The sequence below is a fragment of the Thalassophryne amazonica genome, chromosome 12 (assembly GCF_902500255.1).
Source record: "Thalassophryne amazonica chromosome 12, fThaAma1.1, whole genome shotgun sequence".
Classification (NCBI taxonomy): Eukaryota; Metazoa; Chordata; class Actinopteri; order Batrachoidiformes; family Batrachoididae; genus Thalassophryne; species Thalassophryne amazonica.
The window spans coordinates 70,078,840-70,103,661 of NC_047114.1; the positions used below are offsets into that span (position 1 = coordinate 70,078,840).

General features: G+C 40.4%; 1 protein-coding gene across 2 annotated transcripts; it reads right to left on the reverse strand.

The window, feature by feature from the left end:
- Nucleotides 1-1,906: 1,906 nt before the first annotated feature.
- Nucleotides 1,907-24,822, reverse strand: LOC117521880 (uncharacterized protein KIAA0040). Of its 2 annotated transcripts, none has more exons than XM_034183226.1 (2): nt 24,640-24,822; nt 1,907-3,213 (listed from the first exon to the last, which is right to left on the reverse strand). In XM_034183226.1, exon 2 carries the CDS (start codon nt 2,705-2,707, stop codon nt 2,378-2,380), a length of 330 nt encoding a protein of 109 aa, XP_034039117.1. In that variant the 5' UTR covers nt 2,708-3,213; nt 24,640-24,822; the 3' UTR covers nt 1,907-2,377. The 2 variants fall into 2 exon arrangements, with proteins under 2 accessions (XP_034039117.1, XP_034039116.1); XM_034183225.1 differs by having other exon boundaries at nt 24,636-24,822.

The following is a 24,822-nucleotide window of genomic DNA, read 5'->3' on the forward strand; positions in this document are numbered from 1 at the left end:
AAAAGTTTGAAGATCTAAATTTAGTGGAAGCTAACTGCTCTGTTAATGGTTTTCAAAGTTAGCTAAAAAGTTAGCTAACAAAAGAAAGTTAGCATCAATAATTAACAGTTAGCTGATTTGTTAATTGGTGCCTACTGTTGCTGGTTAATGACACCTTTTTTTCTGTTGGTGTGACAAACTGAGAACATATGTTTTCTTGCTTTACAATTTTCGATTTAAGGTTTAATGACCTCAGTATAAGACTCTTAGTAGGTAGGAGTTTTGCAGTCACGATAACAATAGGGTAGTGCAGTCTCGTTTGAACCCCTACGTTATATCGTGGGATTTGATCACATTTGGGGACAGCTGGTGTGAGAACCCCCAGGCAGAGTGTGGGACTTTCAGCACAAACCATTCAGTCCAGCTCGGTAAACTTAGAAGCATACTCATTGTCACCTAGCGGACCTGCTAGTTTAAGACGTGCTGGTTTAAAATGGTTTCCACTGAAACCCCCATCCTCCAAATGGTTTGTGCTGACACTCCCACACTCCGCCCGGGGATTAGTCTTTTCCCACAGTGTCAATTCTAATGGGAAAATGGTGTACTGTTTTGTTTCTGGCTGCAATCACCGAATCAGTCGCGAAAAGATCAGTTTTTTCTGTTCCGAGTGGAGAAGGGAAGATGAAGCAAAAGGGAGCGGTGGTGTCGGGAGGTCTTATAACGGGGTCATAAACAAATCACAACAAGTACACTTTCCAACCACATCTTCACTTTTTCTTTGCATTTTCACTTTATTTGCATGTCATTTTCCCAAAAACTCATAGAAAATGCCATGTTTCTGTCCCCAGACGTAGAGAAATTCTGTCATATGCGTCATAGTTTACCCATTTATGGCTGGGGCACATGGCACATGGCGATTGCTGAACGAAGGAAAAAAAGTCCCAAAGTCCCAAATCGTAGAGAAAAAGTGCACGAATGAGCCTGCACTTCCCTCATCACTGAAAAGCCTGTGAGTCCAGGGAGCATAAAAGAACAAAACAAAACCAAAACTAACAAAAGAAAAACAAAGTGAACGGCGACCTTGACGCTTTAAACAAAATCAAAACCAAACATTCCTGACGACGTGACTTGACAGTGGGTATCAGACCGAGCGCCAGCCTGTGATCATTTCTGCAGCCAGTGTGTGGCTCCACAGCACCTGCAGGTATGAGAGTTGTCTTGTCAACAGGTCTGTCTTCACAAAAACAATGTGTGCTTGAATGTTCCAGCTACAGACAGCATGTGAACGTGCACACAGCCGTCTGTGGCGCAGAGCTGTTTGTGTGTGCGCACAGCCTCTCCAGCCATAGACAGCATGCGAACATGCCTAAATAGTTAAAGTAGTTGATCAAACGTTCTTGCCACTATTGTTTCTGTACGGCAACATTGCTTTTTGTCCCACACGTGGACGAGTCACGTTCAACTCGTTGGATCTTTAGTTATTGATCCATTCAGATGTTTGTGCAAGACATCGGACTTGGGAGGCTGGATGAAGTTGGACAACAGTCAAACGGAATGCTATGGGAACTACACAAACAATGAGGAACCGTCAAGACAGAAAGCAAAACGGAATACGGACGAATTGAAGTTGTCGTCAGGATTCGTTCACATTTTTCAACAGTGAGAAAATTCTGACGAAGCCCCAGCTACAGGAACAAAGTTGAATGACGGTTAAACGATACCCATGAAAGTCAGCAAAAGTCCACATTTCTTGTTTCGTTTTGATTTCGGTGTCCTTCGTTAGTGCCATGTGCCCGGGGCTTTAGCGCCCGTCCTCAAACATGATTGCGCTGCCCAATACTAGTTGTGTTTTGAACAGAGGAGGCACACATGAGAAAAAAGCTGAATGAAAGGAGTTATAGTTCTCCTTCTTCAGGCAACAACTTAGTTTTTGAAAGAAAAAAGCTTTTACTTTAGGTGAAAATAAGAGTCAATCAGCACATTAGATTGCAGTCTAAATGCAGGCAGCATAGCCGTCTGAGCACCGGGCAGCCCTTAAATTGGCTCTCGCTCCCAAATACAGGAGCAATGAATTTCACATGGGAGCTCCAAGAACAAAGTGCTCTCAATATAACACTGCACTTCTGTCTCATTCTCTCTAACCGACTCACACAATCACATGAGTACTTCTGTTAGACTTTTTTTTTTCTTTTAGGTACTACCTACTAGAAAACTCATGTAAAATGTTGCAAAAGTTGTCGTAAAACCTCAACATGTACATCACATGAATATAAAATGACAAAAACACAGTCCCGTCGGCGTGTCTCCCTACAGTTTTGGTTCCTTTAAGGTTTTTCTCAGCTCCATAGTATCTATCAGGGTCACCGGTCCCAGGATGAGCAGATAACCAATTTATTTTTTACAACATGCCCATGGCGACCGGGTCTGGTGACATTGGCCCTGTCTTGACAGAAATCCACAAATCCTCAGTGTTTGCTGAATTTTTTTTCTTCTTGGTTTCTGACCTCGATGTTGCCGCGGTGTCCGTGCAGCAACAACGGCAGCTGTTGGCATGACGACAGCAGCAGCAGTGACAACACATCACCAAAGTGGTGAGGAGGACCAGCAGGGGAAGAGTGAGGAGCACCGCCAGGCAGATGGTGTTGTAGACCCCCTGGTTGTGCTTCTCTTTGGCAAAGCTCCAGAGCTGGATGAAGAAATCCTGAATGTATTCTGTTTTTCCATCCATGGCAGTGGAATCCTGAGCTGTGATGCCTCTAAAAGTCAGACTGGGTGGCTGTCGTAAACTTAACAAAACCCTTAAGAGGGGTTTTATGGCACAGTAAACACAAATGTTGTGACGCCACGGCAGTTATATTGAAGCAAAACTGTCTGTCAAGTCTTTAAATGGTTCTAGGTATAAATGTTTAAAAATAGAAGCAGATTTTCAGCCACAAAACCAGCAGTTATCAGATCTGAGGTCTGGTATGATGGTATGAACCACAGAGTGTGACTTCACACTCTGCTCCTTCCTTAAAGTGTCCTATCAGGAGCTTTTTGTGTTCAAATGAAGATTCTTTTTAAAACTGCTCAGTTATGATGAATGCGATCTGCTTCACTTCAGCCTAGATGTTGGTGCTGTTTGGAATTCAGCTGTGTTTTTTTCCTTTCCCCCTTTCTCCTCTAGGCCCCTCGTCCTTTAGCCATGTTGCTAACTGTCCAAGCTAATCCAGTTAGCAAGACTGCTGAAGATATCTATGAAAAGACAGAGAGAGTGAATTAGGGATGAGCAGTAACACTTTATAAGTAATGCACAAGTAAAGATTCAGTTTTATGCAGGAATGAGTACTTTTCATAATCTGTTTTAAAATGATAGTTCTATTCTTAGTCCACAAAGCCGCAGACTGTCTGAGGCGCACCCAAATGCATAACGCACAAAGCGATACTAGATGGCACACAATTCACTGCCAGTGTCCTTTATGACTCTGTACTTGACATTTGGAGATTGTGGAACAAAGAGACACTATGCCTCAGAGCAAGTCACATACGATATGCTCACGGTATGTTCCTAAAAAGGACGTTTTGACTCCTAAAGAGTGTTGGAAAAGCTCACAAGAGAATGTAAACAGGGCACAGACCCTATGGCTCTGGGTGGGTTTGTCTCCTCTAACCAGTCTGTAGAAGTGGGTGATACCGGGAATTTTGGTATTGATCCGATACCAAGTAAATACCAGCCAGTATCGCTGATATCGATACTGATACTTTTTCATATTTAAGCTTCATAGAGCCAAAGGATCCAAAAGACTGAGGATAGAATTTCACCAAACAATGTACATGACAACAAAATACTTTATTATCACAATCAACATTTTGTTAAAAAAAAAAAAAAAAATCACTCAACACAACTTAAAACAAAATCTCCTGAGGTAGAGGGCTGATAAACCACAATACAAGGGTGCACTGCTCCATGTTGTGTGACACAGTGTAGCACTGCTCTTACAGACACCTCCCATGTAGTCATTGCGTGCGGAAGAGAAAAAAAAAACTTGAGTATCGGTCTTTTTATATGAGGATCGTTCAATATCAATACCAGCTTTGGTATCAATATTATCTATATTAGGATCAATCCGCCCACCTCTACCAGTCAGATCCATTGAAGCCATTCCTAATTTGCATTGCTGTTTCTTTACAGAAAAGCTATGGCAAGAGGCGAATCGGAGAAGCGGTGAATGTGAGGCATTATTTGTGAAGCGCTTTGAGCGTCTGATGCAGATGGAAAAGCGCTATATAAATGTAGTCCATTTAGAAGCAAAATGACAAAGCAAATACCTAACAGAAAATGGAAATGAAATGGAAAAGCAAACTGAAAATCAAATTGCAGTTTTAAATGCTTGGTTAGAATCTGTATTTTTAATTCAGGTTGTCAGTTTACTTATTTATTTATCTTTAAAACTACACTTCCAACAGTTAAATTATTTTTTAAATTTCCTTTTAATTCAAACTACACTGAACAAAAATATAAACGCAACACTTCTGTTTCTGTGAGCTGAACTCAAAGAGCTAAAACATTTTCTATATATGCAAAAGAACTATTTCTCTCAAATATTGTTCACAAATCTGTCTAAATCTGTTAATGAGCACTTCACCTTTGCCGAGATGATGCATCCCACCTCACAGGTGTGGCATATCAAGATGCAGATTAGATAGCATGATTATTGCACAGGTGTGCCTTAGGCTGGCCACAATAGAAGGCCACTCTAAAATGTGCAGTTCTTGAGGAAACAGCTCAAGTCTTGGGTTGAAGAATGTTGGTGGTACTTTGAGTAATTAATTAACTAAGTACTTTTTAACCATTTGGACACGCAGCAGGCAATCTGAATGTCACGTCAGACAGGACATGTATGTCGGGCCGTGAGGGCTGTGAGCGGCGCACCGCAGAACCAGGACAACCCAACAGTATGACGAATAAGCCACCTTCAATCAGTGGAAATACACCGTTTGGTCAGTTATCCCAGCACTTTTTTCCCTTTATTTAGAAAATATGTTTATCTGCTTGTTGATTTTAACCATTTCACACCCCTGTTACAAGATAGTGACTGTAGCACAGTGGTAAAGTTTCTGTCTGGTAATGAGCGTGTGCAGGTTCAAATCCTGTGAGTGGCATTTTTTTTATTTAACTGTGGGTTCTGTATGGTCCACCTTTCCTTCTAACACCCAATAAGCATTTTGGGAACTGAGGACACTAATTGTTGATGCTTTGTAGGTGGAATTCTTTCCCATTCTTGCTTGATGTACAACTTTAGTTGTTCAACAGTTCGGGGTCTCCATTGTCGTATTTTGCGCTTCATAATGCGCCACACATTTTCAATGGGCGACAGGTCTGGACTAGAGGCAGGCCAGTCTAGTACCCACACTCTTCCACTACGAAGCCATGCTGTTGTAACGTGCAGAATGTGGCTTGGCATTGTCCTGCTGAAATAAGCAGGGAAACCCCTGAAAAAGACATTGCTTGGATGGCAGCATGTGTTGCTCCAAAACCTGGATGTACCTTTCAGCACTGATGGTGCCATCACAGATGTATAAGTTGCCCATGCCATGGGCACTAACACACCCCCATACCATCACAAATGCTGACTTTTGAACTTTGCACTGGTAACAATCTAGATGGTGCTTTTCCCTCTTTTGTCTGGAGGACACGATTCCATGATTTCCAAAAACAATTTGTAAAGTGGACTCAGACCACAGCACACTTTTCCACTTTGCATCTGAGCTCATGCCCAGAGAAGGTGGCAGTATTTCTGGATGTTGTTGATGTATGGCTTTCGTGTTGCATGGTAGAGTTTTAACTTGCACTTGTAGATGTAGCAGCAAACTGTGTTAACTGACAATGGTTTCCTGAAGTGTTCCTGAGCCCACGTGGTAAGATCCTTTACACAATGATGTCGGCTTTTAATGCAGTGCTGCCTGAGGGATCGAAGGTCACGGGCATTCAATGTTGGTTTTCAACCTTGCCGCTTACGTGTAGAAAGTTCTCCAGATTCTCTGAATCTTCTGATTATATTATGGACAGTAGATGATGGAATCCCTAAATTCCTTGCAATTGAACAATGAGAAACATTGTTCTTAAACTGTTGGACTATTTTTTCACACAGTTGTTCACAAAGTGGTGATCCTCACCCCATCTTTGCTTGTGAACGGCTGAGCCTTTTGGGGATGCTGCTTTTAGACCCAATCATGACACTCGCAATTAGTGTCCTCAGTTCCCAAATGCTAATTGAGTGTTGTTAGAAGGAAAGGTGATGTAACACAGTGGTAAACATACCACTGTCCCAGCTTTTTTGAAACGTGTTGCAGGCATCCATTTCAAAATGAGCAAATATTTGCACAAAAACAATAAAGTTTATCAGTTTGAACATTAAATATCTTGTCTTTGTGGTGTATTCAATATAGGTTGAAGAGGATTAGTAGATCATTCTATTCTGTTTTTATTTACATTTTACACAATGTCCCAACTTCATTGGAATTGGGGTTGTATATCAACCCAGTGATATTCACTAATTATATAGCTGTTTTTTATTTTATTTTCCTCCACATCAGCGGCACAATGTTGAGCACCTCATCCCAGCTGCAGCTGCTCGCACTGTGTTCCTGCTCAAAAGACACCATTGCGTGCATGAACCGTCGCACTGGCATCGTGCACTCCTGCACACCTGCGCGATGTTTCGTGATGCACTCATATGAGCTCTACCACCGTGATTTGCGTTGAGCTGTACGTATTTGCACTATGTGTGATGGGGCCCTTATGTAGGCTTCTAAAATGAGAATTTTTACTCATTTTTATGGTAGATATGGTTCACCAATGGTTCCACTAAATGCAGTGTGATGAGGAGCACATAAAGTTCTTACCTTGCTGGAGGGGTGACAGACTAAAGCAGACTACATAATGTACATAAGCTCACAGTTGGAGATAGGTAGCAGAAGAGGTGAGGTAGTGGGGGTGGAATGTGTGATTTTTCAGTATATAAGTAAGTCGCAAGATGTGTTTACAAGTTTTGGAGGTGCTCCAGTGTGGCTTGTATACCAAAAAATCATCAGGCCTTCCCAGGAATCAAAGCTTGAAACAAAATAAACTCCAATGATGAAAGAATAAATGCCAAAAGTTAGAAGTACACCAGTGCAGAAAAATCCCAAATTCAAGACTTGATAATTCAAAAGAATGGTATGATATAGTATACTCCAGTGTGACTTATTTATGATTTTTACTCTTCAAGAGCCTTTTTTTGATAGGTGCGACCAGTGGCGGTCCTAGAGTGATTTACTCCCCGGGCGAAACCCCCTGCGTGCCCCCCCGCACACACTAACGTGGCCACCACCTCCACCCCACCACCCATGAAAACACTAACTTCGTCCTGGACACCCACAATCCCACAAATTAACTCGCAACAGCTATTTTCAAGAACAAATTTCCAGTTTTAATGACTACTGCAATAACAAACACAAACAAATTGGCACAGTCTAATGTGTCATCATCCATGGACTTATCTGCAATGATCATCTCAAAAGTTTGCAGGAGGGCATCATAATTGTTTGCCACAGTGCTCACTATCCGTGATGTGAAATTCCATTGAGTAGGAGCATTTCTGGGCAACCTTGAGCAGCCTGCAGACTCAAGAAAAGACATCCTCTTTGTGGATTTTGAGAAAAAATGTGGCAAACCCAGAGAGTGATGCAAAAAATATTCTGCACTCAGATAAGCATTTAGCCCCCTGAGACAAAACCAGATTCAGTCTGTGTACATAGCAATGCACAAACATTACACTGGGGGCTATTGCTTTAACTTTGGCCTGCAAACCATTGAGAGCTGAAGCCATGACAGCAGCCATGGCTTCTTCGTAAGGAAGACTATCAAATGGCTTCACCAAAATCTGGTCCACAACATTCAAATTGTCTGCCATTATGTGCAGCTTGCTACCTAGCTAGCTCACTAGCTGGGACTGGCGCGAGGCTAGTGTGAAGTTTGTCCGCCTGTGAGTGCTTTGTGACGGTGGAGGAGCTCAGCAGCACCCGCTGCTCGGTAGGGACAGAAACTGCAATAGAAGTCAGAAAGAGTGATAGAAAGAGTGATAGAAGTCAGTCTCCAAGCAGCTACAAAAAAACCCACCAGAAATAGAAGCTCGATTTGTCACTAGTCGTTTTTAACAAAGAAAATGCCGCTAAGAGGATTAGGAAAGTCTCCGGTTCAACTCAGAAAAGAATGAAAATGCTCCCATGGATGTTTACACCAAAAGATCGCTGATTCGCTCATTTCGCTGTCAATCAAAAAGGGATTCTGCCTCAGACAGATCATCCAATCATCATGCAGAAGCTGAGTGTCCGGGCCGGCTGAGGCCAGCCCACTGCCCCATAGACCCCCAGACACGCTGAGTGTCCGATGGGCGGGACAAAGCCCAGCATTTATCCAATGACTCATCTCGTTTCGCTGCAGTCTTTGCTTCGCTACTGTTTATAGCACTGTGCTGCGGGAATGAGTGAGAGGAAAGCCGCCATGGGACGGGAAGGTGGGGGCGCCGCTCTGCTGTAACGTAACAAAACCACGAACCCCCCCGCCTCCCGTTTTTTTTTTTTTTTTTGACCGTTTTTTTTTTTTCTGCACGGTCATGCCGCCCCCCCTGCGATGCCGCCCCAGGCGGCTGCCCGGTCGGCCCACCTCCAGGACCGCCCCTGGGTGCGACTTATACTACGAAAAATCTGCCACTTGGTTTTCATTTTTGCTTGACCATCATTTTTTATGGTCGTAATAGCAGTTTATTTCAAGAATAGAGTCCCTGCACTCTGCCCACCATTGACGGGAAATTTGGAGACAGTTTGGTTTTCTATCTTCTCCACCTGTCCCTACCTCCAGTCCATCTCTCACTCTAGTATCTCTCTCTTTAATGTCTCCAGTCCTTGTCTTGTCAATGTCAGCATCAGACTTTCAGCTGTTCTCTCATTAAATGCTGTTGAGGAGCTGTTCAGTATTCGGGGCAGATTGGTAGAGGATTCCCACTGAGGCAGGCGGAGCAAAGAAGGAGACGGGAGAAAGAAATGGAACAAGATAGTGTCTGGAAGAAGGTGAAGCAGAGATAGAGGTAAGCAATCTTTCTAAGAGTCCCGCTGAGATGACGCGTGACAGAGAAGGTGAGAGAGAGGAATGGGGGGGCGTGCTGCAAGAAATTCATCTGAATATAACTTGCTAATGGTTCCCACTGGAGATGAGCTGGCTCTCTTTTTCTTTCTTTCTATTTAGAAATGTCTGATTAGAACCTTTTCTTCCACTCTCCTGATGTAGAAAACATCAGGCTAGTTACCTTGTGATGTGAAGTGTGTTTCAAAGAACAAAAAGAGACATAAACAGCATTCCATTTTCTTTGACACTATAAAAGCGTAGAAATCTGAAGCCTGGAGGCAACATTTTTATTTACAGTGTATCTAGAAAGTATTCACAGCACTTCACTTTAACCACTTGTTGTGTTACAGCCTCACTCCAAAATGAAGTAAATCAATTTTTCTACTTCCAACACCCCATTATGACAACATGAAGTTGTTTGTTTTTTTACTTTATTTTTGCAGATTTATAAAAAAAAAAAAAATAAATAAATGTACGTAAGTATTCATATCCTTTGTTCAATACTTTGTTGATTCACCTTTGGCAGCAATTACAGCCTGAAGTCTTCTTGAATATGATGCTACAAGGTTGGCACACCTGTCTTGGGGCAGTTTTACCCATTCCTCTTTGTAGCACCTCTCAAGCTCCATCAGGTTGGATGGAGAGAGCCATTTTCAGATCAGAGATGTTCAATTGGATTCAGGTCTGGGCTCTGGCTGGGCCACTCAAGGACATTCACAGAGTTGTCCTGAAGCCACTCCTTTGATATCTTGGCTGTGTGCTTAGGGTCATTGTCCTGCTGAAAGATGAACCATCACCCCAGTCCTAGGTCAAGAGCGCTCTGGAGCAGGTTTTCATCTAGGATGTCTGTACATTACAGCATTCATCTCTCCCTCAATCCTGATGAGTCTCCCAGTTCCTGCCGCTGAAAAAACATCCCCACAGCATGATGCTGCCACCACCATGCTTCACTGTAGGGATGGTGGCTGGTTTCCTCCAAAACATGGCACCTGGCATTCACACCAAAGAGTTCAAACTTTGTCTCATCAGACCAGCGAATTTTGTTTCTCATCATCTGAGAGTCCTTCAGGTACCTTTCGGGAAACTCCAGGTGGGCTGCCATGGGCCTTTTACTATGGAGTGGCCTCCGTCTGGCCACTCTACCATACAGGCCTGATTTGAGGATTGCTGCAGAGATGGTTGTCCTTCTAGAAGGTTCTCCTCTCTCCACAAAGGAATGGTGGAGCTCTGACAGAGTGACCATCGGATTCTTGATCACCTCCCTGACTAAAGCCCTTCTCCCCAGATCACTCAGTTTAGACGGGTGACCAGCTCTAAGAAGAGTGCTGGTGGATCCAAACTTCTTCCATTTACAGATGATGGAGGCCACTGTGCTCACTGGGGCCTTCAAAGCAGCAGAAAGGTTTCTGGACCCTTCCCCAGATTTGTGCGTTGAGACAATCCTATCTATGCTTGACTTCATGCTTGGTTTGTGCTCTGACATGCACTGTCAACTGTGGGACCTTACAGTAGTGTTCAGAATAATAGTAGTGCTATGTGACTAAAAAGATTAATCCAGGTTTTGAGTATATTTCTTATTATTACTTATTACATGGGAAACAAGGTACCAGTAGATTCAGTAGATTCTCACAAATCCAACAAGACCAAGCATTCATGATATGCACACTCTTCAGGCTATGAAATTGGGCTATTAGTAAAAAAAAAATTAGAAAAGGGGGTGTTCACAATAATAGTAGCATCTGCTGTTGATGCTACAAACTCAAAACTATTATGTTCAAACTGCTTTTTTAGCAATCCTGTGAATCACTAAACTTGTATTTAGTTGTATAACCACAGTTTTTCATGATTTCTTCACATCTGCGAGGCATTAATTTTGTTGGTTTGGAACCAAGATTTTGCATGTTTACTAATTTGTTTGGGGTCATTGTCTTGTTGAAACACCCATTTCAAGGGCATGTCCTTTTCAGCATAAGGCAACATGACCTCTTCAAGTGTTTTGACATATCCAAACTGATCCATGATACCTGGTATGCGATATATAGGCCCAACACCGTAGTAGGAGAAACATGCCCATATCATGATGCTTGCACCACCATCTTCACTGTGAACTGTGGCTTGAATTCAGAGTTTGGGGGTCGTCTCACAAACTGTCTGTGGCCCTTGGACCCAAAAAGAACAATTTTACTCTCATCAATCCACAAAATATTCCTCCATTTCTCTTTAGGCCAGTTGATGTGTTCTTTGGACTTTTGCGGGGGATTCTTGCAAATAAATTAGCTTCGCACAGGTGTCTTCTAACTGTCACAGCACTTACAGGTAACTCCAGACTGTCTTTGATCATCCTGGAGCTGATCAGTGGGTGAGCCTTTGCCATTCTGGTTATTCTTCTATCCATTTTGATGGTTGTTTTCCGTTTTCTTCCATGCGTCTTTTTTTTTTTTTTTGTCCATTTTAAAGCATTGGAGATCATTGTAGATGAACAGCCTATAATTTTTTGCACCTGCGTATAAGTTTTCCCCTCTCCAATCAACTTTTTAATCAAACTACACTGTTCTTCTGAACAATGTCTTGAACGTCCCATTTTCCTCAAGCTTTCAAACAGAAAAGCATGTTCAACAGGTGCTGGCTTCATCCTTAAATAGGGGTCACCTGATTCACACCTGTTTGTTCCACAAAATTGACAAACTCACTGACTGAATGCCACACTACTATTATTGTGAACACCTTTTCTACTTTTTTTTTACTAATAGCCCAATTTCATAGCCTTAAGAGTGTGCATATCATGAATGCTTGGTCTTGTTGGATTTGTGAGAATCTACTGGTACCTTGTTTCCCATGTAACAATAAGAAATGTACTCAAAACCTGGATTAATCTTTTTAGTCACATAGCACTACTATTATTCTGAACACTACTGTATATGTAGACAGGTGTGTGTCTTTCCAAATCATGTCCAATCAACACCGCAGGTGGACTCCAATTAGGTTGTAGAAACATCTCAAGGATGATCAGTGGAAACAGGATGCACCTGAGCTCAGTTGTGAGCTTCATGACAATGGCTGTGAATACTCGGGGAGGTGATGGTCTGGTGGTTAAGCAATGGGTTTGAGACCAGAGGATCCTTGGTTCAAACCCCCTTCTGGCTATAAAATCACTAAGGGCCCTTGGGCAAGGTCCTTCATCCCCAAGTTGCTCCCAGTGTGGAGTGAACGCCTTACATGGCACCTTGACATAGGTGTGTGAATGGGAGGCATTAGTGTAAAGCACTCTGAGCTTCTGATATAGATAGAAAAGTGCTATATAAACGCAGTCCATTTACTGATGTACATGTGATTTCTTAGGTTGTTTTTTTTTATATAAATTTGCAAAAATCTCAAAAAACCCTTTTTCACGTTCTCATTATGGGATATTGTGTGTAGAATTGTGAGGGGGGGAAGAGAAGAATCTTGCCCATTTTGGAATAAGGCTGTAACATAAAAAGTGGAAAAATTGAAGCGCCGTGAATAACTTCTGGATGCACTAAAGATTTTGCTATTAAATAACTGCCTTTCTTCAAATTACTTCAAACATCATTTGACTCAACTATCCTCTTCAATTGCCATTGCTCAGGGCTGCAGAGACTGTTTCAGATGACTTGATTTTTTTTTTTATTTGTTTATTCGTCTCACATTTTACTGCTCTTCAAGCGGAGCGGAAAGTTGAAGGCGCACCTGCACATGGAGCACAAATAGATTTGCAGCGACTGTTGCGGTGCACTGCGTCTCGTGTGAAATTGGTTTAGCAGCAGTCAGCCTCCTAACTTCCCTCCTGCTCATTTGCTCAACAGGAAACAGAGCACTTCAAACTGAACAGCACCCGTCACCTGAAATCCCATCAGTCAAGTATAGAAAGCTCCTAAAATAAATGCCTTAACATGTAATTCTGGGTAATTTTGTGTGCACTGGTATTAATAAGCAGGGATGTTGCAACATGTGAGACAGGGTAGGAAATTGCCTAGGGCCCCAAGTTGGATAGGGGCTCTCAAGAAGAGTTGATCCTATTTGATTACATCGAAAAAATCAGCATCAATTAAGTGAGAACCCCCTTAAACATTATGATCAACCATGTCCAGCCTGGGAGACTGCCATGACAAGTCTGGAAAACCCCCTAATTAGTACCTGACTAGCATGCTAGCTGGATGGGGCCATGGTTTGTATTTTCAGGGTAGCAGCTTACGTGATCAAAAATTTTGGTACCCCTATATTTTATGTACACATTTTAATATCTGGTCAGAAATAAATGCAAACAAAGCAAGTTTGTAGAAACAAAATATTTTTAAAAAATATCAAGAACAAAACACAATGCTTTCAAAAAGTGAAACAAAAATATAAACATAAAATGTATGCTTAAGTCAAGCATTGGTACCGTTTGATGAATTTACTGTAAATTATCACATTTACAGCCTTGTTCTTTAGACAAGTCAGGGGATGGATACATGCACATTTTCAAATCACTGACTTGTCTTGGACTTAATTTCCTTCAGTCCTTAAGAAATACAAGCAGTATGTTACTGCATGGTAAATCTGTCTTGAGGAGACATGCAGTTCTCAAGAACTGAGTGACCGTGCAAGATGGAGACTTCTGAGGGAAGCTATCAAGACAACTCTGTAGAAGTTATAGGCTTCTCTGGCTGTGACTGAACAAATTGTGCATAGTGCAACTTTTGTCTGTTGCACCACCACTCAGCCTCATAATGAAGTGGAGCAGAGAAGGATTTTCATACAACAAAAGAGATCAGCTCTAGGCTTACCTTCTGGCAAACTGTAGCTGAAATTTCACATCTTTTTAAGAATATCCTTCTCTGTGCCACCCCGCCATGAAGCTGTATAACTGGTGATGCAAAATTCAAAACTTACACTGTACACAATTTCTCCACTCGCAGCCACAGAAGCCTATAATGTCTTCTGAGTTGTCTGGGTGTTTTGGTGGTTTTCCTCACTCGTCTCTTTCTTAAACGGTCCCTTAGGTTTTGAGAACTGTCTACTCCACACAGATTTACCATAGAGAACCATACTGTTTGTATTTCTTTACAATGGCGTAAATAAAGTTCAAGACATAATCAGTGACTTGGAAATGTTCATGTATCTATCCCCTGACTTGTCGAAAGAAAACTGGCTGTAAAAGTGATGTTTTACTGTATATTCATCAAAGGGTGCCAATAATTATGTCCAGCATACAATTTATTTTCATATTTTTTGTTTCACTTTATGAAAGCATTTTGTTTTTGTTTTTTTTTCTTATTGCCAAATAACTTTGCACATTTAAAAAAAATATTTCCGTTAAACAAAATTGCTTTGTTTGCATTTATTTCTGACCATATATTAAAATGTGTACATAAATTATAGGTGTGCCAAAAGTGTTGTCCACATTTGTAGGAAGCAGGCAGCACGGTGGCTTAGTGGTTGCCTCACAGCAAGAAGGTCAGGGTTCGATTCCCACCTGTGGCCTTTCTGTGTGGAGGATGTGTGTTCTTCCTGTGTTTGTGTGGGTTCTCTCTGGGTGCTCCAGCTTCCTCCCACATCCAAAGACACGCAGGTTAGGTGGACTGGAAAATTTAAAATGCCCATAGGTGTGCGTGCGGGTGTGACTGTGTTTGTTTGTCTCTATACGGCCCTGCGATAGACTGGTGTCCTGTCCAGGGTGTACCCCACCTCACGCTCTATGACTGCTGGGACAAGCTCCAGGCCCCCATGACCTTTAATTGGACTAAGTGGTTGAATATGAGTGTGTGTGTGTGTGTGTGTGTGTGTGTGTGTGTGTGTGTGTGTGTGTGTGTGTGTGTGTGTGTGTGTGTGTGTGTGTGTGTGTGTGTGTGTGTGTGTGTGTGTGTAGGAAGCACACATCATTCAGACAGTCAGAACACAAAGTGCAAACTAGAGAAACAAGTGTTGTGATGTTTCTGTCTGAAATTTGGATGGAACATTTGCTTTTATAGGCAGGGCGATGCTGCAAGTGGCTCATGTACTTGTCTCTGAAACAGAAGAGTTCAATGGAAAAAAAAGGCATCAGGTGTAAAAGTTGTGCCAAATGTGCAGATCTGCTGAGGCAATCACAAACAAAAAAAAATGTGTGCGTGTGTGTGCGTGCACGCATGTGTAAAATTGCTTTGATTTTTACGCAAGGCCATCAAATACGGCCATTGGCAGTGGTGGGCACAGATAACCAAAAAATTAACTTTGATAACAGATAATCAGATAACTGAAAAGTTATCTTTGATATAGATAATATGATAAACCACCCAAAAATGTATTGGAAGTTACAGATAACTGAAATTCCAGTATTATCTCTGGTACATTTGCAACTACTAATAAACTGAATTTGAGTTTTAACACCATGATCGCTTCTGGTAGCATCAAAAGCAATAACAGACCCAAACAATGAGCCCACACTTCTGTCTTTGAACATCTTGCCCCCTGCTGGAAGCTCTTATTTACTACACAGCTTCCAGCACAGAACCAACCTGAGAGCAGCCACAAAGCCCAGCTCTCTACCCAATCATAATGCTCCGATCAGGCCAAGGTCTTGGAAAAGAAAGCAGTGCTGACTTATGGTTCTGATTTATAAATAACATGAACACAGAATAACTCCATTAATGTCAATTCTGTCATTTGTACAAATTTAAAATATAACATATATCTTTTAATGAATTAATTGAATAATGCACTAATTCTGAGGTTTTGTAACAGACAGATCGCAAAGGATTCTGGGTAAAAGTGCCTCTGCTAAACACTGATTGGTTCAGTCATTCATTATGTAAACCAACACATTAACGTGTCGTGTGTTGGTGTTTACAGATAAATGTGCTTTTGCAAAATATTCCATTTTTTATTTGTAAAAACAGGCATTTTTAGGGAGCCCTGGAAGTGTCATTGCAAAATGTTTTACATGTGGAGAGAATGTGCACACGTTTTATGATGTTGTGCGCATGTTTTATTATATTGTAAAACGTGCACTCAATATTGTTTTGACATAAATGTTGGCTTTACACTGTGCAAGTTTTGGCCCTTTTTCAGATGATTTTTCATTCGTGCAAGAATTTTTTGGACCGAGTTTCAGATTAAACGCGTGTCCTGCATCGTGTAGTGTACATGGAGTAACAAGCTGCGTTTAACATCTCACCACCACCTCCTGATCGTCGATCGTATGGTCTAATGAAAATCAAACTTGTTTGATATTCTGGTCGGCCATCGTGAGGGTATCCTCCTGCTGAAGAGCTACAAGCATCCAACCGCTCGCACTGTGCATGTGGAAACACCGCAGACCTGTCTTGTAATTTTTTTATTGTTGTTTTTAAAATTTGATGTCTCCCATTGAGAGTTTTTGTAAATTAAGTTTGAAAAAAGCTGACGTTTTGCTTCTGGAAACACGAGTTCGATGTGTGGTTTTTGAACGTACAATGTGTGTGAGAACATAAATCAGGCACGCTGAACTTTTACACCGTGTGGTTCTGTGGTACAGTTTGAACTGAAACCAAGTACAGTGATTAAAATATCATACAGTGTCTGTCCAGCTTCAGGATGAATACTGCCATGAACACTATTGGCCAGTAGATGGCAGTAGAGACCGTGAAAACTTGCCAAAACAAAATTCCAGATAATCCGTGTCTGCTACATTTAAGATGCATGGAATTTAACAAACGCAAATACAATAACAACGTCTACAAACCCAGAGAATATATTCACGAGAATTTTAGGCACTAGAGTTTAATGCTGTTGTCCGTGGATCCTGAACAGAGTGTCTGAAAAGCATTTGTCCTGTTGTGAATGTACTGAGATTACCCTATCCTACACATAATGCACTGCTGGGCACAGCATGTGCTCACTAAAACCTTAAAAATTAGCGCATTACTTTGAAACTAAAACATATATCTGATATTTTCACTATATAAAACTTCAGACGTGACAGTAATTTTAAATAACTTGTCCGAAATCAGTTTGGTTAAAATTTGAACCATAAGTTAAAAATGTATGCCTCTAGATGACTTGGGTGATATTGCCAGCGTATCAGTATGGTGTTAAAGGAAATTATTTTATTTTTTTTGTGACTAGTTCTCTTTTGCCTGCAGAGGATAGAGCAGTTTCTCCTGGAAGCAGCTCTCTGTTTGCAGAAGATAGAACTATACATCTGTTATGAAACTTTTAACAGGTAGGTGCTCAGCTGATTTTAAATTTTAAAAATGTTTGTTGCTGTTCAGCTTTGTTTACTATGTTATCGGTCTAAAAGTTATCGGGCAAAAATTTATCGGAAGATAATTAGTCCGATAATGGTTTTTAAAGTTATCTAAAACAATAATCCGATAATGAAAACATTATCTTCGATAATTATCTGTTATCGGATTATCGAAACTGTGCCCACCACTGGCCACTGGGTATTGCAAACATTTTGTATCTGTCCATCTGTCTGTGCTCAGCATAAGTTAAACCCTATTACTGCCAAAGTCTTCAAATTCATAGGGAACATTCTTGGGACACAGACCTTGGACAAGTTCATATTTGACTAACCTTGATCTATTTAAAGAGGTATTTTAGGAGGTTAAAAAAGTCACATTCTGTCACATTGTATGTGACATTGTTTTTTAGGGGCGGGGGTAGCAACCAATCAAAGTAGAGCGGCACCATGACGTCAGTGGCTGGTCTAGCTAGCTGCAAATTTTGTTTGTGTGTAAATATAACTTCATTGTCATATATTATGTAAAAGCTAGCGAGAAATAAACACGTCTAAAACTGAAAATGCTGTTTTTGGAACCTGACAACACTTCTGATGTGATTTGCAAGATGTTTTTTGGATGTTAGCATGGTGATGTCGTAGGCTGGTCTAGCTAGCTGCAAACTCTGTTTCGTTTGTGTGTAAATATATCCTCTTCTAATAAATAATAATAATAATAATAATAACAAACAAACACTTCTAAAACTGAAAACATTCTTTTAGTAACTTGATCCCACCTCTGGAATTATTTACAAGACATTTCACTTCTACTTTTTCACTTCACACTAACTTCCGCTAACTTAAAGCACAGCACGACAAAGCACAGACCTTGGACTTCACGTCACTTACACGACTGTTTAATTTAACAACTATGACTTTTTAAAGGTTTACTACTTGGATAATACAGCCTTCACTTAATTCAACAGCATTTAGATTAAAAACTGGTTTGGTTTCTAATCTTATTTGTGAATGGAAATCATGGTCAGGGAGCAAAGCTGCAAAATCGTTCATCATCTGCTATGTCCATAAAAATGTTGTCATGCATGCAGTATGATTGACTGGTTGATGGATTCCTTATTGGCTAATGTAATCCAACAGGACAGGTTTTATATGGGGTGGTGAAGTAATTATTACCAGTTAACCTCAGTTTTTATTGAATCCAGTCTTTCAATGATGTACTCCATTACTGTGATGTGTGAGAGAGCAATTGTTCTCCGATCAAAAGTCACATTGAGGTTATTTTAACACATGTCTGTTGGTTGGTTGGTTGGTTGTTTCGTTGGTTAGCAATATTATGCAATATAAATGCTGATCCTGTTTTTGAAATTTGAGGGAAATGTGTGTTTGATTGAGCCTTTGTGGTTGTCATGCTTCAGGCACGACCTACCTTGGTGGAAGAATGCATTCTACTGAGTGCTACTCTAGTTAATGTTAGCTTGAAGGTCAAATGCCCTTTACTTTGGATGTGAATATTATGTCAGTCATCGATATTCCTATCCCAAGATTTTATAAATCTGCCTCTCATCACAGTTGATGCATAACTGCTGATGTAGCTCAGCTCTGAATGCAGTGTAAGTGGTTGTTACTTTATCATCACCATTTACCACAGCTCCAGTAGCATTAGGCCCCTCCTGCCCCCGCTCACATATTGTATCGTCCCCACAGCATGCCCCACTTGATGTTCCTACAGCTATATGCACGGCAGTCAGAAGCAGCAAATACTAGGTCACAACAAGTTCTATAAAGAGATGACAATGTGTCAGTAAAGTCACCAAATGGAACAGTGGTAAAAAATAAATGTGGTCTTGAAACATCACGAGCTAGACCACCTGTTTTCAGTCCACTGTGCTCAATGGCTTCATCAGACCGATCTATATTGTAACAGCCAAGTGGCCTCTGAGCGCATGTATGTGTGTATGCGCGTGTGTATGGATGTGATCATGGAAAAACTAAGGAGAGCTGACATTTGCCGTTTGGTATGCTTACGCATTTCGGGTAAAGGATGAATGCTGCAAAAAACAGAAAGTTGATGGGACAAATTTGGGGGGAAATTAAAGATATTTACAAACAACAGTGAACAATGGACATTGTGCTGTAATGCACCAAGGGAATTTGGGGATTGGGAGTTTTAAATGTTACTATGGTGGTTCATGTTAGTTTAACAATGTTGTTATTGCTATTGATTTATTGTGTTTTTGTAGTTCAATTGGTTTAGTCAGTTAAGTAAAGTGTCATGTTGCCATTACCATGAGTCACGAGTGAGTTAAGTGTCATGTTGCTGTTACCATGAGTGAGAAGCATAGTGCATTTGATGTCTTCCACCACCATCTGTTTGTGGGTGTGTAAAAATAAAAGCGTCTGCTTGCGGCAGAATGCAGAAGACAAAAAACTCTGCGTGCGTGCGGGTGTATAACTTCGATCATGGACAAACTGGGGAGAGCTGACATTCACCGTTTGGTATGCTTGTGCATTTTGGATCAAGGATGAATGCAGCCAAAATGGAACATTGGTAGGACTAATATTTTTGGAGAAACGAGCAATGGCCATTGATAATTATGTTCTGGACTCACACGCCATTCCAGCAGGGGGGGGCAAAAATCATCTATATATTAAAATCGTGTGTGTAATTTTATTTAGTAAAGTTTAATGTAAGTACATAATATAATTGTAAATACATTAGAAATACATGGATGACAAGAAAGTGAAAACACTTATTTCCATTGTGATCCATTTAAAAAAGCAAATGACAGGATAATGAAATAAAATTACAATAATCTAAACAATTTATAAATATATTAAGACATTAAACTAACAGTAAAAATGATGTAATTAAGAGGAAATAAAAGGGTTGAGTTCTTCTTCTAATAACTTGAGGTCTAAGGTTCTAAAAGCATTCTTCTCACAGGTCATTCCAACTCATTATAGAATCTTATCATAATTATTACCACCCTTGAAAAATATCAGCTACCTGTACCTATTTTTTAAACACTACCTAACCTAGAGCCTGTGGATCCCCATGGGCAACATGCTAGTAATTATTTTAATCGGCTTACAAGCATTAATGTTGAAAATTAGCTCAGCTAATTTCACACTTGGACGTTTGAATTTTTCTCTAGGTAAATGTCATCAGTGTGGTGCCAAAATTCTTTTCTGTTTTTAACTCAGCTGTTTTGTCATAGTTCTGTGCAAAGTGAAACTGCTGAGGTTGATCACATGTTTATTACATCTTTCATACAGAAGATGTGAGTTTGACACCAGTCTGCTGAAGCTGCATTGAAATGAAGTTGGATCACATTGCTGAATGGTGCTAAAAACGCACACATACACTATTCGGTTCACATCATTTGTCTCAGTTCTACAGGCTGCATTTCCACATAAGTTGTTTTTAATTCATTATTATTCTGGTTACGTAGTTACATGGGTTTGGTATGTGAGGCAAAATGTACCCCAATGTTACCTTCAGGGATATTTTAAACCTCAGGCACAACCAGTGATCAGACCCATCGATTTGTAGTTAGCAGACACCTACTTTACCAAATGAGTTAATTGTCATTTTGGCAAATTGTTGTTTCATATTATTAGTATCGCAGTTGAGCAAGATCACGCACACCCTATTGTCCATGTACACTAGAGCAGCATCAGGATGGGCATCCTAAAACAGGCCAAATCTATGTTAGATCTGCTATGGTGACCCGAGTTATAAAGGGAGAAGCCAGCGTAAATGAATATTACATTTTCATCTCTCAGGATGAACTCTCAATGCGCAAAAGATGTTAGAGACAAGCTCACAGCAGCAGCCAACTCAGAATTGTTACCACTGAGCAGGATGTACTTGTCAAGTCTGACTACTGGAGAAAAAGTTTGAAGAAAAAAAAAAAAACACTTTTCATAGAAGACAGGTTTTATATGTTCTCAAAATGTGCTCTTGAAGCTATAATCTGACTTCCTGAGATGAAATTTGCACTTCTTACATAATAGTAATCCAAATACGGTCGCCAAACTTTATTCCTGCCCTCATTTATGGCTTTGTTGCAGTTGATACTACTTGGTTCTGTTGTAGCCACTCAGTGTTGGCATGCCATACAGTCAATTACCACAGTACCACTGGTACTGAAATTCATTTATTTTCTATACCCGCTTATTTCTGTTAAGGTTCACGGGTGGTGCAATCGAACGGAACGCTGATAGGACTAATATTTTTAGAGAAATTAGCGATATTACCTAGCAACAGTGAACAATGGACATTGTGTTGCAAGGCACCATGTAAGTTTGGGGTTTTAAATGTTATTGTGTTTCATGTTAGCTTAACAGTGTTATTAGTGTTAATGATTTATTGTGTTTTTGTATTTCAATTGATTTGGTCAGTTTTGTTAATTGTTAATTAATCTTACTGTTATCATGAATGAGTTAAGTGGCATGTTGCCATTACTATGAGTGGGAAGTGAAGTGCATGTGATGTCTTCCACCACAGTCTCTGTTTGTGAGTGTGTAAAAATAAAAGCACCTGCTTGCGGTAGAATGCAGAAAAGACAAAAAGTTCTACATGCGGGTGTATAACTTTGATCATGGACCAACTGGGGATAGCTGACATTTGGTATGCTTACATATTTTGGGTCAAGGATGAACGCCGCCAAAACAAGATGTTGATAGGACTACTACAGATATTTGCTAACACTGAACAATGGACGTTGATAATTACATTCTGGCTTCACATGCCATTCCAGCACGGGGGCAGTAAATCATCATATCATATCATATCATATCATATCATATATATATATATATATATATATATATATATATATATATATATATATATATATATATATATATATATATATATATATATATATATATATATATATATATATAATAGAATATTAGAATATTTAATAGAATATTAAAATTATGTGAGCATGATTGTAGTTGTAAAAATAAAATAATACTATTTGGTTCTGTTGTTGGAATGCCATACGCTCAATTACTACAGTGCCACTGGTCAGATCAGTGATAGGGGCATAGGGGCGGGGGGTGGTGTCTCCAGACCTAAAATTCACTAATTTTCTATACCTGCTTATTTTTGTTAAGGTTCACAGGTGGTGCAGAGGTGGAGGTGGGGTGCTGGAGCCTATCCCAGCAGTCACTGGGGAAAAGGTGTGGTACACCCTGGACAGTATACCAGTCTATCACAAGGTCACATATAGCCAAACACACACATTCATATCTTTGGTCAATTTCGAAGGTGTTTAGCATGTCTTTGGATGTGAGAAGAAGCCTGAACATCCAGAGGAAACCCATGCAAACAAAGGGAAAATCTTCAAATTCCACAGAGAAAGGACTCTCAGGACCTTCCTGTTGGTAGGCAATGGTGCTAACCACTAAGTCACTGTGCTGGCCCCAAACCAAACACTAATGAACTAATTTTAGGTAATGAATGATCTAATGTCAGTTAGTGAAACTCTAACTGTAAACTATATGTTTTAGGGGCTATCTTTTTATTTGGGTAAAAACCAAAATTAATCATCACTTTATTAGTTTAGAATGCAAACATGCTAACTGAATAATTAATGTAATGGTATGAGGTTAAGCTAAAATCACACTCAGTAAACCACTTCGTTTTACAACTGAACAGACAAAATATCATGAGAAATGTCCAGTCACACAAAGGTGTACATGTGCATGTTTACCTTATTAAATGTAAAGAAACTTTAAATGGCCAGATTATACGAGAGGCGACTGAGAAACTTTAAACCCGACCTAGAAAAAGTAAAGCATGGTTCTCCATCTTTTGCCTTCTGAGAAACAAACATTTCTTAACATTGCACCTAGTGAGTCAAATCTTCACACATTCCTGAGAAATGTTGGTTTCTTAGAATGCAACCAGTGGAGAACTATGCCTCACTTTTTCTGGGTCAGGCTGAAAAATTCTCCATCACTCCTTGTATATTTAGCCACTCACCCTAGCCTAGCCACCTTCCTGCACTGCTGCTTTCCACTAAGTGATTACAAGTCAACTGCAGATGTGAGCTTGTTTTACCTTACCCTTTCTTGAGACATTAATTAATCTATTTGCCTATGAAGCTGTTTGTGTTCTCCACCTATAATGCACCAATTCATTTTGTTTTTGCCCCAAGTGAAAAGATGACCCCAAAAACCTGAAAAAATAGAAGCCAGGTTGAAAATGAGCCATTACAATGTGGAGGGAATGAGACAGACAAATGAGATGTTCTATTAAAAAATGGTTTGAGCCACTTGAGCGCTATTTGAAATTTTATTACACCATTCTTGGATATTGGAAATATATTGTACACAATTACAGATAAGGATATATAAATATTTCAATCCCCCAAAATGTTGTTTCTTTCTACTTGGAACAGTATTGTCAGGGAAGGGTCAAACTCCTAAAATATGGGGGTCAGTCGCCTCAATATCCCCCATATTCAAACCATGCCTGCATTCCCACATCACCCTGAAAGAACTGTGATGTCAGGTTGGTATTTTGTGAAGCCTCATTTTTAGAAACCATCTACACCATTCTGCGATTCTGGAGCTCTGACTGGGTACTTTCTTAGAACCTTGTGTTGTCTTACAGTCACTCATACACAGGAAAATACCATTCTGGGACACACAAAACCAGGAAAGGGCTGAAGAAAACATTGTGTTTGCACTCTGTTAGCTACTGCTGCTTTTCGGGGGGTATGGATGACCTAAAAGACAATGCTGTGACAGACGGTAGGGCAGCAATCTTTAATGACTCGCCTCAAGCACATGGAACAAAGCCCTTATAAAACCTTTACAAGATTCTTAAAGATGTTCATTTTGACTTGACTCAACACTGTGAGTCATGTCCCAAAGATTAGTCATCCCTTATCTTTTTTTAAAATCAGATTTTCATGGGTAAGTACAGGCCTGCTGACAGTTTGGAGGAGTGCACGTCTTCACTGTGTTGAACATGCACAAGCTCATTACACTTCAGGCTTGCTTAAACTTGAAACCGACTGAGCTGAAAGACAGCATACTAAAACCCATCATTGCAAAATGTTTCAGCCAAAGGAGCGGGTTTTGTGTCCCTACCCCTACAGATGTAACCCTAACAAAAAGGAAAGCTGAATTAAAGTGTTTATTTGAGAAATACCAAGTTCAAGTGTGACCAAACCAATGGAATTAAACGGTGCAGTCTACACTAGTCACAGGAACAAGTACGAAGCAGTCACAAGAACAATTTTCAAGTTACCAATAATGGAGATGTCTTTGAAAGTGGCACCTTACCCACATGTTGTGAAGTGTGAGGCCCAGTCCGTTCCAGTCCACTCAGATGAACCTTCTTTCTCTGTTTTGTCGTCTGATGTGTGTTTGGTTCTTGTCCCACTCAGCCTGATATCTTGACAGTCTTCAGTTTCTGTTCCTGTTTACTTCTCTGCCCTTGTTTCATCTCTCTCTCTCTCTCTCTCTCTCT

Excerpts from the sequence above, each read along its gene's own strand:
- LOC117521880 (XM_034183226.1), bottom strand. The coding sequence starts at position 2,707 with ATGGATGGAAAAACAGAATACATTCAGGATTTCTTCATCCAGCTCTGG.